Source organism: Rousettus aegyptiacus, unplaced genomic scaffold (assembly GCF_014176215.1).
Source record: "Rousettus aegyptiacus isolate mRouAeg1 unplaced genomic scaffold, mRouAeg1.p scaffold_m13_p_1, whole genome shotgun sequence".
Taxonomy (NCBI): domain Eukaryota; kingdom Metazoa; phylum Chordata; class Mammalia; order Chiroptera; family Pteropodidae; genus Rousettus; species Rousettus aegyptiacus.
In genome coordinates, this window is record NW_023416284.1 from 23,867,995 (window position 1) to 23,882,080 (window position 14,086).

Consider the following 14,086-nt stretch of genomic DNA (forward strand, 5'->3'; position numbering starts at 1 on the left):
GTGACGGTAAACAAGGCTCTGCCTGGAAGGGCCGCTGCTGGGCTATTACTCCAGCTGCCGCCATGATTCCCCCCGCGGACTCTCTGCTCAAGTACGACACCCCGGTGCTGGTGAGCCGGAACACGGAGAAACGGAGCCCCAAAGTAAGAACGGGTCTCAGGGGGCGGGGGAGCCCGGAAGCTCTGAAGGGGAAAGACAGTTCTCAGCGTTGCGAATCGGGAGTCCCAAAGGACAGAGGCTGAACCGACTGGGAGTAAAGGGAATTGGGACGGGAGGAGTGTGAACGAGAGGTACAAAAAAACTCAGATATTGGGCGACCCCAGAAGGCAGATTTAGGATGGGGAAGGGAGTCACAAAGAGATGAATGGGGCTCACTATTTTTTATGGTAGCCGGGTCCAAGAATAGATCTGGTAGTGATTGCCCCGTCACTAGAGGTGTGAAAGCAGAGACCTAAGTACAGTGCCAGAAACATTGGTTCAAGGAGATGCAGACATTGGATTGGAGTGGGACCAGAGACTGTTCATGGCCTCTGTCAGTTCTGAGACAAAACTTCTGCTGAGAAGACAGATGGGTAAAGTGAACTGAGAATAAGGGAGGGGTGTGCAGGGGACCTGGAGCAATGCAGAGGGCCAGAATGTGTGGAGCTCAGTGTCTGAATCATCTCCTCCCCTAACCTGTTCCTTCTTCTTAGTCTCGGCCACTGAAAGTCAGCCCCCAACAACCTGGACCCTCAGGTCCCGTCCCACAGCCACCAAAGGCCAAGCTCCCCTCAACTTTCTGTGTCACAGATCCTACAAAGCAAGCAGAAGAAATCTTGAATGCCATCCTGCCTCCAAGGTAAAAACAAACAAACAAACCACCACCACCAACAACGACAACAACAACAATGACAAAGGAGCCATGGCTGGGAGAAGGCCCAAACTTTTGCATCTTATAACTTGAGAATGTGGAGAGAGGCACCCAGTCTCCGTTCCTGGCTAGGATTTCCTCCCAGCATCCTGGAGCTCCTAACACTGTGGATGGTTGGATCTTGGGAGGGGTGGAGGGGAGACCTCTTCTCCATCTACCCTCATTTCCTGAGTGTTGTCACTCAGGCTCATGGCTTTAACTACCATCTATGTGCCGATAGCTCCCAAATATGTATTTCCAGCCCTGTCCTCTTCCCTAAACTGCAGACCCGTATATTCTGTATCTTCCTCATTACCTTCATGAAGATGCTAATAGATATCTCAAACTCAGCATGTCCAAACTAAATCACAAATTCTTTCTTCCCCAACAAGCTCATCCCCAGTCTTTTCCTCCCTACTAGGGACTCAAGCTAACTCTCATCCCTTTTGGTCTCTCACATCACATGTCCCATCCTTCATCAAATTCTTTTGTCTCCACTTTCAAATTATATCCCAAATATAACCACTATCACCACCTCTGCTTCCATGTTTTGCTCCTAGTAATTGTTTGTCACCTGCACTACTGTAGTGGCCTCATATCTGAAAACCCAGCTTCCACTGTTTGCCTCTACAATCTTATTCTTCATACGTCCCCAAAGTTAGATCATGCAAGACTGCTGCTGGAAACTCTTTAATGCCTTCTCATCTCATCTTGCAAAGTCCTTACAGTGACCTGGAAGACCTGGCATGATGTGGCTCAACCTACCCAGATCTTATCTCCTTTTATTCTTCTTGTTCATTGTGCTAATACCACAGGGGACTCTACTTGTTTCTGAAACACTTTACTCTTCTACCTCAGGGCCTTGACAACTGCTTTTCTTACTGCCAAAGATATTCTCCCCATGATATCCTTCTGGTTCCCTTCTTTCTTCACTCAAATGTCATTTCCTCAAGAAGGCTTTCCTTGAGAATCCTTATAAAAAGAGCACCTGCTCACCTTTTCGTGATTTCCATACACTGCTTCTTCTGTAGCCACATTTATCACTATCTGACGCACCTTTTTGACTATTTTTATATAATAAGTTGACAGCACAATTTTTTTCCTCCTCTAATTCTCCCCACCCCACTTCCACCCCTGACCTACAGATGTTGTGGTCTCCCCTTAAGAACTGAATCTCTGAAGGCTGGGTGTCTCCTCCCACACACTCACAGCCCTCACCTCGTGGCCCTTACCTCGCGGCCCTCACCGGGGCTGCACCTGGGGCCTGGTACCCTTGGGGTATGGTTCATGACTCCACCAGGGGAGCGAACCCAGGATCTTCTGCATGTAAAGCAGACATGCTAACCACTACACTATGGAGCCACCCCCAGACAACAGACAGCATAATTTTTAAGGTCATGAAAAGAGAGACTGCAATCTCCTCCGAGATGGATGACAAAGAAGCTGGGGGTGATTTTTCAGTAGGTTCCCTCCCACCAATGCATGGAAGTTCTCTCCCCCAACGCGGTTCTGCCCTCAGGCTCCCTCCGTGTGATTCTAGAAACTGGCCATGCCTCTGACACAGGGGTGACTATGGGGGAAGCTACAATCCTTAAAGAATTTTCCCATTCCCCAGTACACACTTTCACCTCTTTCTGACTGGCACAAGGTTTATGGTGCCCTGTGTCTCCCACCCCACAAGTCAGTGGGTAATTCCCACTGGGCCTTATATTCAGATCAAGCAACAACCATACATTTGTCCCCAACACATTAGGAGGGTAAGATCTAGAAAATGGTGATGATTTCACAGAAGGACACGGGAGAGTGGAGATTGCCAAGCCCCAAGATAGGGACCCTGTGGAGCCATCTTAGTCAGTGTGGCTCTGGAGCCACATACTTTCCAAGGAAGACAGAGGAATGGAGGATTCTGATGGGTTGGTGACAGAGCTGCCCCTCGGTTCTGCTCAGGCAGAGAGCTCAAAGGGTCATCTCTGCTCATGTCCTGAGAACCCTCTTTGGTCAATGAGTTTTGCTCAGCCTGGCTGTGTCTGTGCCACAGGGAGTGGGTGGAAGACACACAGCTATGGATCCAGCAAGTGTCCAGCACCCCCAGCACCAGGATGGATGTAGTACACCTCCAGGAGCAGCTGGACCTGAAGCTGCAGCAGCGGCAGGCCAGGGAGACTGGGATCTGCCCGGTCCGCAGAGAGCTCTACTCACAGTGTTTTGGTGAGTGGCCTGGGGGCGGGGGGGTACACTATACTCTACTGCCTCCTTCCTTTCCCCTTCAGCATGGACCCCATCCCTGAATATCCCCAAGCAGAAACCCACCTCATCCTGGAATCGTCTCTCTTTCTTCCTCTCCTGGTCCCGCCTCTCCTACATGTGTCCCTACTCATCAGTCAACCTGGTTCTTGACAACCTGGTTCCTCACCTCTTAGCAGATGTTTGGAGTAAATGCGAACTTCTATTTAAACGTTTTGTTTTTTCAAAGATTTCTAAAATAAGCATGTGTTGATTTTTTAATCAGAAAGATTGTTCTATATTTATATCCATCCATCAACATTGGCCCTTGGTCCAGAAAAATATTTCAGGATAATTTGTTGTTAACTGACAGACACAGGATTTAAGATCCTCCTCCCCAAAAGCTGGTGTGAAATGGCTTTCCCACAGCCCAATCTCACTGGCCCAGAGGACGCTGACATGCAAACTTCCTCCAAATCCCAAGGCAGCCGCGAGAGCTTGCAGGCTCCCTGCAGTCTGAGTATGATTATACTTAGCCCTCCAGGTCAGCATTTATGGAGGAGATGGGTGGGCAAGCTCTAGACTGTGCTGTTTCCAGCCCCAAACTAGTCCAGCCAAAGAGGCACATAGGATCTTCACACTGCTTTAAAGCAGCTACCATCTTCAAATTGAAAAGTCATATTTCTTTGACTAGTACCCAGTTCTGGGCTGAAGATAGAAGAGAGGGGCCTCGCAGCTGTCTCCCTCTGTCCTGGGCTTATCAACTGCCTGTACTCTCAAGTGCCAAGTTCAGAGCTGCAGCTGCATGGCAAGGTTCCTGGGGCCACTGAAGTCCCCTCCTTGAGTCGCTAAGTGAGGAGGACACAGCCTAGAACCCTTCTCAGTAGGAAGAGTGGTTTGCAGTAGACATGGTGCATATCCCTTCCCTCCTGTCTTCTCTGACTTTGCTGTGTGTGTGCATTGGAAGATGAGCTGATCCGTGAGGTCACCATCAACTGTGCAGAGAGGGGGCTGCTGCTGCTGCGAGTCCGGGACGAGATCCGCATGACCATTGCTGCCTACCAGACCTTGTATGAGAGCAGTGTGGCGTTTGGCATGAGGAAGGCGCTGCAGGCTGAACAGGGGAAGTCAGACATGGAGAGGAAAGTGAGTGGGGTTTACCGCGAACCTTGGCCCTCTGTGACTCTTACATCAGTCTCAGGGCCACGTGGTTGTCATTCCAGCACTAAGTTTCTGCCTCCTAGGGTGCTCTCCCGTTATGGACCCTTGGTTCAGAGTGTAAGGGCCAGTCTGGTCATGGCAGAGTTTTCTCCTCTTGGCTATGCCATGCCAGTCACTGACTCCCCACTGGGTGGCAGTACAGACCCTGGCAATATCTTGGGTTGGCCAGCTATATTCCAGGTCCCCTCCACCCAGGCACTCAAGCCAGCCCATCCACTTGGCAACACCCCAGGATGACTGGGGGTTCTGTCCTTAGATTGCAGAATTAGAAACAGAAAAGAGAGATTTGGAGAGGCAAGTGAACGAGCAGAAGGCAAAATGTGAAGCCACCGAAAAGCGGGAGAGTGAGAGGAGACAGGTGGAGGAGAAGAAGCACAACGAGGAGATTCAGTTCCTGAAGAGGACGAATCAGCAGCTGAAGGTAATCATCGCACAGGCCCCGGCGGAGATGCTCCCTCGCCCGTCCCCCAGCTGCACAGGCCAAGCATTCGTTCTTTTTCCTCCGGATGACTTTAAATACTTGTCCACATGCGCTGCCAAGGAGTAAAGGAGGCTGGCTTTGGGGAAGTGTAGGGGAAACAGGGTTCATTACCCAGATTCTCCAACCATCTGGCTCTGGAGGAGACTCTTCCTCAACTCTGAATCCCCATGACACCTTAGCTTCGCTCTCCAGTGGAGGATATTTTCCCCTTGGAGTAAAGTTGACCATCCTCGGGAGAGGTGGTTATGGCAGCTGGTAATTTGGAGCCTTTCTAGAGTGAGCGAGAGCTCTTCAGCAGGCTTTCGCGGGAGTGCCTTCCCAACCACACTTCCCTCTGAGGCATTGCGTTTGGGGCGGGGCGGAGAGGGCAGGCCCTTTGAGAGGGAAGAACCATTGCAAATCAGGATACTTCCCCACGTGTGTGGTCACAGGAACTACGCTGTAGGTGCATTTCCTCAAAGCCCTCTTGCTGGCGTATACTTTTATCCAGCTGAGCTGAAGGGAAGGAGGGGCTACTGGTGAAAAGCTCTGAGCAGAGGCCTCTGAAATTCCAGGCTGCTTGTCTGGTCCAGAGGGTCTCAGGCTGGGTTCCAGGATCATCATCACCTGGCAGTTTTTGGGAATAGATTACTGGCCCCACCCCAGATCTGCTGAATCAGAAACTTTGGGGTTGGGGTCCAACAATCTGGTCTAACAAGTTCTCCAGGTGATTGTGATGCTTGCTAAAGTTTCAGAACCGCTGTTCTAGATACGTGGCCTGTTGACATTTAGTGGCTCTATTCCGTGACCCTGGCCAGAAGAGGCCCCTGAATTTTTCCCCTCTCCTCCCTAGTCTCATAGAAAGCTTACATTCTTGTGATTGGCAGGCATGTCAGTGCTACAAACCGAGAAGGCTTGTATTAACTGCTAGTGGAAGATAACATAGATTTTCCTGCTGCTGATTTTAACAAAAACAAAGAAAAGCTAGAAAGGTTCACAGCCATGTGTGCATCTGTTTACTTGGCAGCCTCTGAAATTGCCCCCATTTTCTGCCGTATTCCTTTATCATAAGCCCAACTTCCTCAGTTCCTCCTATAGTATTGGCGGCGAGAGCAAAGCAGAATACCTTGGCATCTATCTGACATTTACTAGCAACCTTGTAATCCTTAGGGTGAAGGACTCTTTAGAAGTGAGTTATTTTTATTGGCTCAAAGCCACACTGCAAATAAAGCGGTGTTTGCAGTCCCTGGGATAGACCTACTTAAAGATCTGTCCACACACCATGATGGTAAATTATGTTACTGGCTGCCAGAGGAGCCGAGTAAATAACTCCCAAGTGTCTTCGGCTCTACATACAAGATGGACAGCTCCTTACTCACTGGTAACAATTTTCTCTAATTGGGTGTCAAGTTGTCTGTGGCTGAAAATTTGCTGTTTCCCAAACCTTTTGTCCTAGCACAGAGCTCCCAAGATCCCAATGTTGAACCTAGCAGACATATTTAGGCCTGAAATCTGAGCCATGAAAAACCACTATTTCAACAACTTTTTTCCAATTTCCTTTTCAGTGCTTTATATTATGCACTGAGCCATTATTGTATGGAAACCAGGACAGCTCTGGTTTCTCCTAATGTAGCAAGACTGGATGCCAAGCCAGAAACCAGCTAATCTGGAAAATATGGAGTGGGGAATGAAGGAGAAAAACACTTGGAGCGGTGGCACTGGGATTATCCTTCCCAGACTTTTATCACCTCTCAGCTGTTTGTGTTAGGCTGCAAGTTTCAAATATTAATGGACTTTGTTTTTGTTTTTCAGGCCCAACTGGAAGGCATTATTGCACCGAAGAAGTGATAATTTCCATGTGGGTCTCATAAGCACTACTACCCCATCTTAAACCATTTTTGTAATAAAAAGCCAGTTTCCCCAGTGAACAAGCCATACCCTGCCCTGATCACCACCTACATTTTCTGTCAGGAGTCACACTATTGTTCCAGTGTCATGAAAACACCCAAGTCTGGCAGCCAGGCTCCCAGCTGGGCAGTGGAAGGTGGTGTAGCCCAGTCTGTTATGTGGCCAACCTTGAGAGTTGCCAACTCAAATAGTGAGGCTTAGAATTCATCCCTTTCTGCTCTCTCTCTCTCAGGTGAAGCACCTGCTTCCTCACCACTCCGTATCACCACTTATTTCTGGCCAAATGAAACTGCTCAGTCCCTCCCTTATTTGATATCTTCATCATCCCTGTTCCAATGCAGTTCTAGTCACTCATTTTGGAGTTTTGAGTCTATACTGTATCATCTGACCCCTTCCTGCTTTGTTTCAGACTGCCTAGGTGAGGAAGCAATGGCAGAGTCAAACCCACGGCTTACAAAAAAGTAATTGTGCTGGAAAGAATTACAAGTCACAATGTCCACTGTAAGCGGCTTGCACCTCAGCTCCTCCCCCAACACTGATTTGTTCACTTTATTCTGCAGATCAAACCCTAGCCCTACACTCCTCTAACTCACTCTTTTAATTAACAATGGGAGAGATGCCCAAACCTCACATGCAGTTCTAATTACTAACGACTGGGCTACAGCCTGCAGACAATTGCATTTTACTATTCCTCTTAAGTTAAACTCAGTTTGAAGGCTCAGGACTTCTCCTCATAGACTAAAAAGACTAAATGAGTAACATAAATCTTTAATCCAGGTCAGACACGGGTGGGCTAGGGCAGCAAGCTGAGCGACTTCCATCATTCAGTCAAATTCCACAAGTGATATACCTAAGAAAGCACTAGCATTCCTACTCAGTTGAAACACTTCAAGTGCTCAGCATCAGACTGAAGAGATGCAAAGAGAAACTCTCTTTAGTGGAGCCTTGAACTGACACTGGTCCTCATTAGGGCTTCAAGGCTCACCCAAGACCTGTTGTCCAACAAGAACTGTGTCTCACCGAGTCAAACATGCCCCGTACATTCTGCTTTCAAATATGAAGTCACAGCTTCTACCCTTATTCAGGTGTCCTGAGGAATTGAGACCCTGTTAAAATGACCTGTCTGCTCTGTCGTCTTCACGGGAAAGAATGCTGTTCATTGAGATGTGCTACTTCCACAACTCCTTGACAATGTCCTAATTGGATCCACCTCAGACTCAATGAGGAACAATAGAAATTGCCATTGCTTTCTCTCCATATTTTACAAAGTAGGCCATATCTACTATACCCTTGAAATTTTCTTTTTACAGATCCATTCCAAACAGTTTCTGTTCCAAACTGCTAACTGCCAATACAAAAGAAACCACACTTTCCATCTTATAGACTTTACCTCTGTTTCTGTCAGACATTTACATGACTGGGTTACACTCTGAAGGAACTAGGAAGTCTGATTCAAATGTTGAAAGTGCAAATGGACTCCATCGCTGAAATCCTTGGGGGTGAGGGACTTTATTTTCACTGGCAATGGTGAATGGTTTCAACTGTCAAACCTCAGAACAAATGCACTGTGGCCTTAGAAATGCTAACTGGGCATGAAGAAAATGAACGCAATTTCTAACTGCTTATTTTTGTATAATTTAATAAACAACTTTTACAATGTTACTGCTTATGTTTGAGTTTTTTGTGTTTGTGTTTCTGTCCCTCTGAGTCATTGGTCTTCTTTTTGTTCCTGTTCCTGTTTTTCACGTTGTGGGTTTCATAGTAGCGTACACCAACTTTTCTGGACTGCTGCTGCCGTGCTGCTCGCCTCCGCTGTAAAAAATGGCAAAAGAACAGGCAAACCAATCAAACATGGAGAGTCATAAACAGGCCCCTCTGTTTCTCTGTGCTCCATTCCCTTGCTGCCTCCACAACTACTGGAAGCAGTCAGTGCTCATGGGGGAGGGTTTGCCTCCCAGGCCCAAGGTTGCTCTTCTATTGTGATTTGAGACAATTCCCAGTTACAGACTGTCAACAGGTCCAGCCCTCATCCAATGCCTCGGTTCCTTGTACTCCTGACAAGTGGTCCTCTGGTCAAAGTCCAAACCCTCCAACAGCAAGCTCTTCACCTCCCAAGACAGCCCACCGCCGCTCTGAAGGGCCCCTTTACAGAGCTAACTTCAGAGGGCCATGATCTGTCTAATAGCCCTGCATATCATATGTCATTTCCCTGGGGCCACATAAAACCAATGGACTCTTCTAGGTGGCAGTCCATATGTTTGAAGACAGCAATCGGGAAGTTCTAAACCACGAGACATGAACTCAAGGACCTCCATCCAGCAGACCAACTCCTGAACTTATTTAACTACCCTCAAGTAGGCCACTCAGGATTGAAGTTCCCTGATTCAACTCTAGACCATTAGCTTTGAAAAGAGTGCATCTTAAGAACTGAATTTCTCCTCTCTACTTTCTACACCTGGGTGATATTGAAAACCAAAATCACGTACTTCCTTAGACGTAAGTGTCTTGCGAGTTTTATTTGAACGCTCCTCTTCTCTCTGTGCCTTCCTCTTCTTTCCCTTTTTGGCAGGTGCTAGAAATATCAAACACACACAGACACACACACAAAAGAAATATGCATTTTCTATTCAAAATGGGTCTGTGAATCCTAGGGTGAAAATGAGCTTTGACGTGTTGGAGGAAGAAGGAAAAAGACCAGTGTGAATGGAGTATGGTGAACAAATTGCAGAGGAAATCAGGATGAGGCTGGGGGCGCCAGGCCAGGAAGGGCCTCATGGGCCACAGCAGGCTGTGCATTTATGTCATAAAAACACACTCTTGATGTAGAAGCTGTTAGTTCACTTAGTAAAAAATAAATGCATGAACCATCCTGCCCACCACAAAAACAATCTGCCGGCAGATCCAGCTTTAAGTTATAATGTTAATCACCCTGTTTAAAAGGAAGTTTCCTGAATTATCAATTTAATCCTAAGAAACGTGCAGAATGAAAAGTGGATAATCCTACTCGTATTATAAATAGCATGTGGAACCAAGGTCATCTGCCAGATATAAGTATCTGTGAGGGTAATGATGGTACAAGAGATAATCTGGAGATTAAGCCTGGATTTCCCCAAATGCAAATCACATGTAAATGATCTAAATAATTTAACTCTACCTGCATCTTCTACATCTTCAGCTGTTGTTTTTTGCGCTTCAGATTTTGCAAAAACCTTTTCACTTAGTCCCTTGGATATCCTGAAACAGAAAAGCAAGGCACTGAAGCTGTCTGACATTCCCCTCCACTGCCCAAGTCATGTGCCGACTTGTGGCAACCTTGCAGACTAAAAACACCCCACTCCTCTTCACGCAGTTACCACCACTGGTAGAAGACACCACCCAACAGTCTTTGCAGCTCCCTGGACATTTCAAAAAGACAACGATGCAGCTTCTCATATTTTGGGGAGCTGAATTTTTACAAAATTTAACGTCTTTTTTTTTTTTTTTTTTAAATGTGGGAAATTACAACTCAACCCTCAGTCCTGCAGTAAACATCACTCCAATCCTCACGGCAAGTTTCGGGGAAAGGAGGGAGCTAACTGCAACTGGTGAGCAGATGAAAACAATACCTGACTGCCGAGAACTTTTTTGCTTTGGCTTTGTTTAAAAACTTCTGGTACTTGGCGATCTTGTCATCCAGGGCTTTAATGACTGCCTTGGTGTCGTTTTCCATGTGTTCTTCCTGGGGCTCTGGGTTAGACTCTTCCTCCTCATCTCCTCGTTGCTCCTGTTCCTCCTCTTCCTCTGCAGAAGAGCTTCCGAGCTCGTCATCGATATCTGACATCTCCAAAGGAACCAGGTCATCCCCAGAAAACTGAGGCGCGACGTTGATCCTGCCGAAGTTCTGCCGAACCCGCGCGAGAATCTGCTGCATCTCTGAGTTAGTGTCACAGTGACTGTTCTCTCCTTGCGCTTTCTCAATAATAGATTCTGACTCTTCACCTACGGTTTCTGTGACTTCCTCTTTTGGACTGCTCTGCGATGTTTCTGTGGCAGCTTCCAAAGATGATGACGATGGAAGCTATTCAGGCCGGAAAGGGGTAGGGGCGGGGAGAAAAACGGGATCAGAAAATAAAAATAGAATTTCTGAACTTACATCTTGCTCTCATCAAAGGAGGTAGTCCTCTTTTCAAGACTGAGGGAGAGTACTGAAAACTCTCAAATTTTGAGTCCTATCACAAATCAATTGTAAGCCAATGTGCATTAAATCTAGAACCCAGCATTAAAGGATCAAAGGAATATATCTGCAGTTCCAAAAGATGCACCAACTATGAGTATTTAATTATTACAACCAATCAACCACTTACTGTTAGACAAGTAAGATTCCCTACTCCTTCCCTGGCAATTGTACAAAATGGGGGCTGTTGAGATAAGCGCCTTCAAAATTCACACACAAGAAGAATGAAAACCAAGCTGTATGGTAAGCATGAATGCAGCACCGGTCTAGAAAGTGTCAGGCAGTGAGGAGAGGCACTAAGGAGACACCTGAAGGAAGGGTCTAAGGTAAGAGGAGGGGAATCTCATGAGGAGAATTCAGAAGGAGCCCCAAGGTTGGGAACCCTGAAATGATGGGCCTGCTTCAGATGACGGTGAAAAGGAAAGTTATGTGCCAGGCCTCACAATGCTGCTTCACGTATGTGACAACATTTTATTCTTGCAACTGAGACCCATGGAACATGCGATTTTCCCAAAGAAGTGCTATATAAATCAGGAATCAATAAAAATTCAAGAAATTATTTATAAAATGTATATGTACATTTGTATACATTTTTCTAGTAAGGTAATTTTTTAGCTTTTGGATTCTCAAAGGCAGTTCCTGCCACCACCAAAAAGAATAGGATGAAATTCAGAGTAGGGGGAGCTAATTACTTAAACTTAGTGACGAGATGTGGAGGAAAAGTTCACGATGACTCCACTGTTTCCACACAGGGTCACACGAGAGCAGTGATGGGCTTCCTCAGACCCAGTTGCTTCCTGGTGCTTCCAGCCATGCCGCCCGCGCCCAACATGCTCCAGCCCATGACTTCCTTTGATTTAATCAATCACGCCTCCGTAATGGACCCTCCATAAAAGCCCTGAAGGATGGGGTGTGGCGAGCTCCTGGGTTGGTAAACACACTGATGTACCGGGAGGGTGGTGCGCCCAGAGAGGGCGTGGAAACTCCATGCCACTCCCACCCCATACCTTACCCCATGTATCTCTTCCACTTGGCTGTTCTGGAATTACATCATTAATAAGAAATCAGTAATCATAAGCAAAGCACTTTTCTAAGTTCTGTGAGTTTTTTTAGCAAACTATCAAACCTGAGTACCCGTGAATTTATAGTCAGCTGGGCAGAAGTGGGGGTAGTCTGGGAACCCCATCTGCAGCTGGCATCTGAAGTGGGGCCAGTCTTGTGGGACTGAGACCTTAACCTGTGGGGTCTGCCTCTGGGAGTTAGTGCCAGAACTGAACTGAAGTGTAGGACACCCGGCTGGTGTCAGAGAACTGCAGAACTGATGGGAAAAAACAAAAGGTATTTGGTATTAGAAAACACCACACACTCCCCATCCTTCAGGGCTTTTATGGAGGGTTCATTACAGAGGCACAATTGATAAAATCAAAGTCATTAGCCATTGGTGGTTGAACTCAACCTTCAGCCCTCTAATCAAGTGCTTGGTTTCTGGCGACCAGGCCTCATGCCAGATGGCTCCACCATGATCATCTCATTAGCATAAATGGAATGTGGTTTGAAAGGGGCTTCTACGAATAACAAAAGATACCCCTGTCTTTACTCAGAAAATTGCAAGGACTTTTAGGAGCTCTTGTGTCAGGAACTGGGGTCAAAGACCAAATAGGTATTTTTATCATACTCCAGAGAGACAGATGGTAAGCAGGTAAACATGTAATGTCAGTAAGTATTGATTGTTGGTGGGGGAAATTAAACCATGGTAAGGGGTTTGTGAGAGACGAGCGCTTGTGCATGCAGGGTGATCGGGGATGGCCTCTGAGGACGCAGCATTTTAGCAGAGACCTCAGAGATTTGAGGCAGGAGCCATGTGGATGTCTTGGGAGGCGAACATTGCAGGCAAAGGGAGTGGAGCACCCCGAGCACCTGAGGCGGGAGCGTGCTCGATGTGTTTGAGCACTGACAGGAAGTCATGGGCTGGAGCGTGTTGGGCGCGGGCAGCATGGCGGGAAGCACCAGGAAGCAACTGGGTCTGAGGAAGCCCATCACTGCTCTCGTGTGACACCACACCTAGGTCGGTAACCATGCTTTCCACTCTGTTCTTACCTGTGGGGCTGCAGGCGGCTCTGCGTTGGGTGGCTTGACAAAGAAGGGAATGCGGCCCCTCTGCCAGTCGTTGAGAACCATCTTGCCCACAGTCTGTAAGTCGGGCTCGCCACCCTGAAATGTCACAGAAAGACTCCCAATTAGACTGAAAGGACAAAACCACCTCCCAGTTTGGAGGCATGTTAACTCTCCAAATTGTTCATCACCAATTTACTTGCTAGGTTTCATACTGCTCACACAATGCAGATTATTAGAAAGAAAGAAAAGAAAGAAAGAAAGAAAGAAAGAGAGAGAGAGAGAGAGAGAGAGAGAGAGAGAGAGAGAGAGAGAAAGAAAGAAAAGAAAGAAAAGAAAAGAAAAGAAAAGAAAAGAAAAGAAAGAAAGAAAGAAAGAAAGAAAGAAAGAAAGAAAGAAAGAAAGAAAGAAAAAGAAAGAAAGAGAGGTCCAGTCATATACGCACATACCTGCAGGATGTCCCAGTCTCAAATCTCACAAATGCTGGCTCACCTTTAATAACTTCCCTGTCCGGAAAGCTAGCTTCTCAAGAAAGTCCTCAGCATTCTCCCAAGAATCAATCTTGTATGTCTTGCTGATATATTCTGGCTTTGCTCGTTCAAGTACAGCACCAATATGGTCTTCAGGAGTCTTAATTTTTTCAACTTGAACCTAGATGTTAATAAAAATTCTCTTGCTTATGAACCTTAGTATGGAAGCAGGGAAGTTCCCAGTGTTCTCTGCTACAATATCTGATATTTCAACGCTACACAGCAAGTGTGGCCTGGCAGGAGCCTGTCTCTAAGGTGGCTCGATGTGGTTGGCTGGAAGCCAGCCACAGCCACAGAGCCCAGGACTCAGCTCTAATCCCAGTTCACCACAAACTCACTGAGCAGCTTCCGCAAGCAGTTTAAACTTGGAATGCTTCTTGCCACTCACTTGCAGAAATGGTTAAAAGCCTGCCAATCCCAGGACACAAAGAGAATGGAATAGTTTGAGAGAGAAGGGGAGGAATGCATACAGGATATATAGCCAGCAGTGCTGGTTAAGGTTAAGTGGAACCAGTTAAAAGTTTTCGGTC

General features: G+C 46.9%; 2 protein-coding genes across 2 annotated transcripts in view; one reads left to right on the forward strand and one right to left on the reverse strand.

Moving 5' to 3' along the window:
- DNALI1 (dynein axonemal light intermediate chain 1) lies at positions 1-8,363 on the forward strand. Its single transcript, XM_016157402.2, has 6 exons — positions 1-143; positions 693-838; positions 2,928-3,097; positions 4,080-4,258; positions 4,590-4,754; positions 6,606-8,363. The coding sequence occupies exons 1-6, from the start codon at positions 63-65 to the stop codon at positions 6,639-6,641; spliced, it is 777 nt and encodes a 258-aa protein (XP_016012888.2). The 5' UTR covers positions 1-62; the 3' UTR covers positions 6,642-8,363.
- GNL2 (G protein nucleolar 2) overlaps positions 8,317-14,086 on the reverse strand; it is a 21,203-nt gene continuing 15,433 nt past the window's right edge. Inside the window, exons 11-16 of the mRNA XM_016157401.2 lie at positions 13,519-13,677; positions 13,012-13,125; positions 10,307-10,758; positions 9,856-9,935; positions 9,188-9,273; positions 8,317-8,513 (exon numbers count right to left, since the gene is read on the reverse strand). Coding sequence (XP_016012887.1) covers positions 8,361-8,513; positions 9,188-9,273; positions 9,856-9,935; positions 10,307-10,758; positions 13,012-13,125; positions 13,519-13,677 — 1,044 coding nt within the window. The 3' untranslated portion in view covers positions 8,317-8,360. The remainder of the gene's footprint in view (positions 8,514-9,187; positions 9,274-9,855; positions 9,936-10,306; positions 10,759-13,011; positions 13,126-13,518; positions 13,678-14,086) is intronic.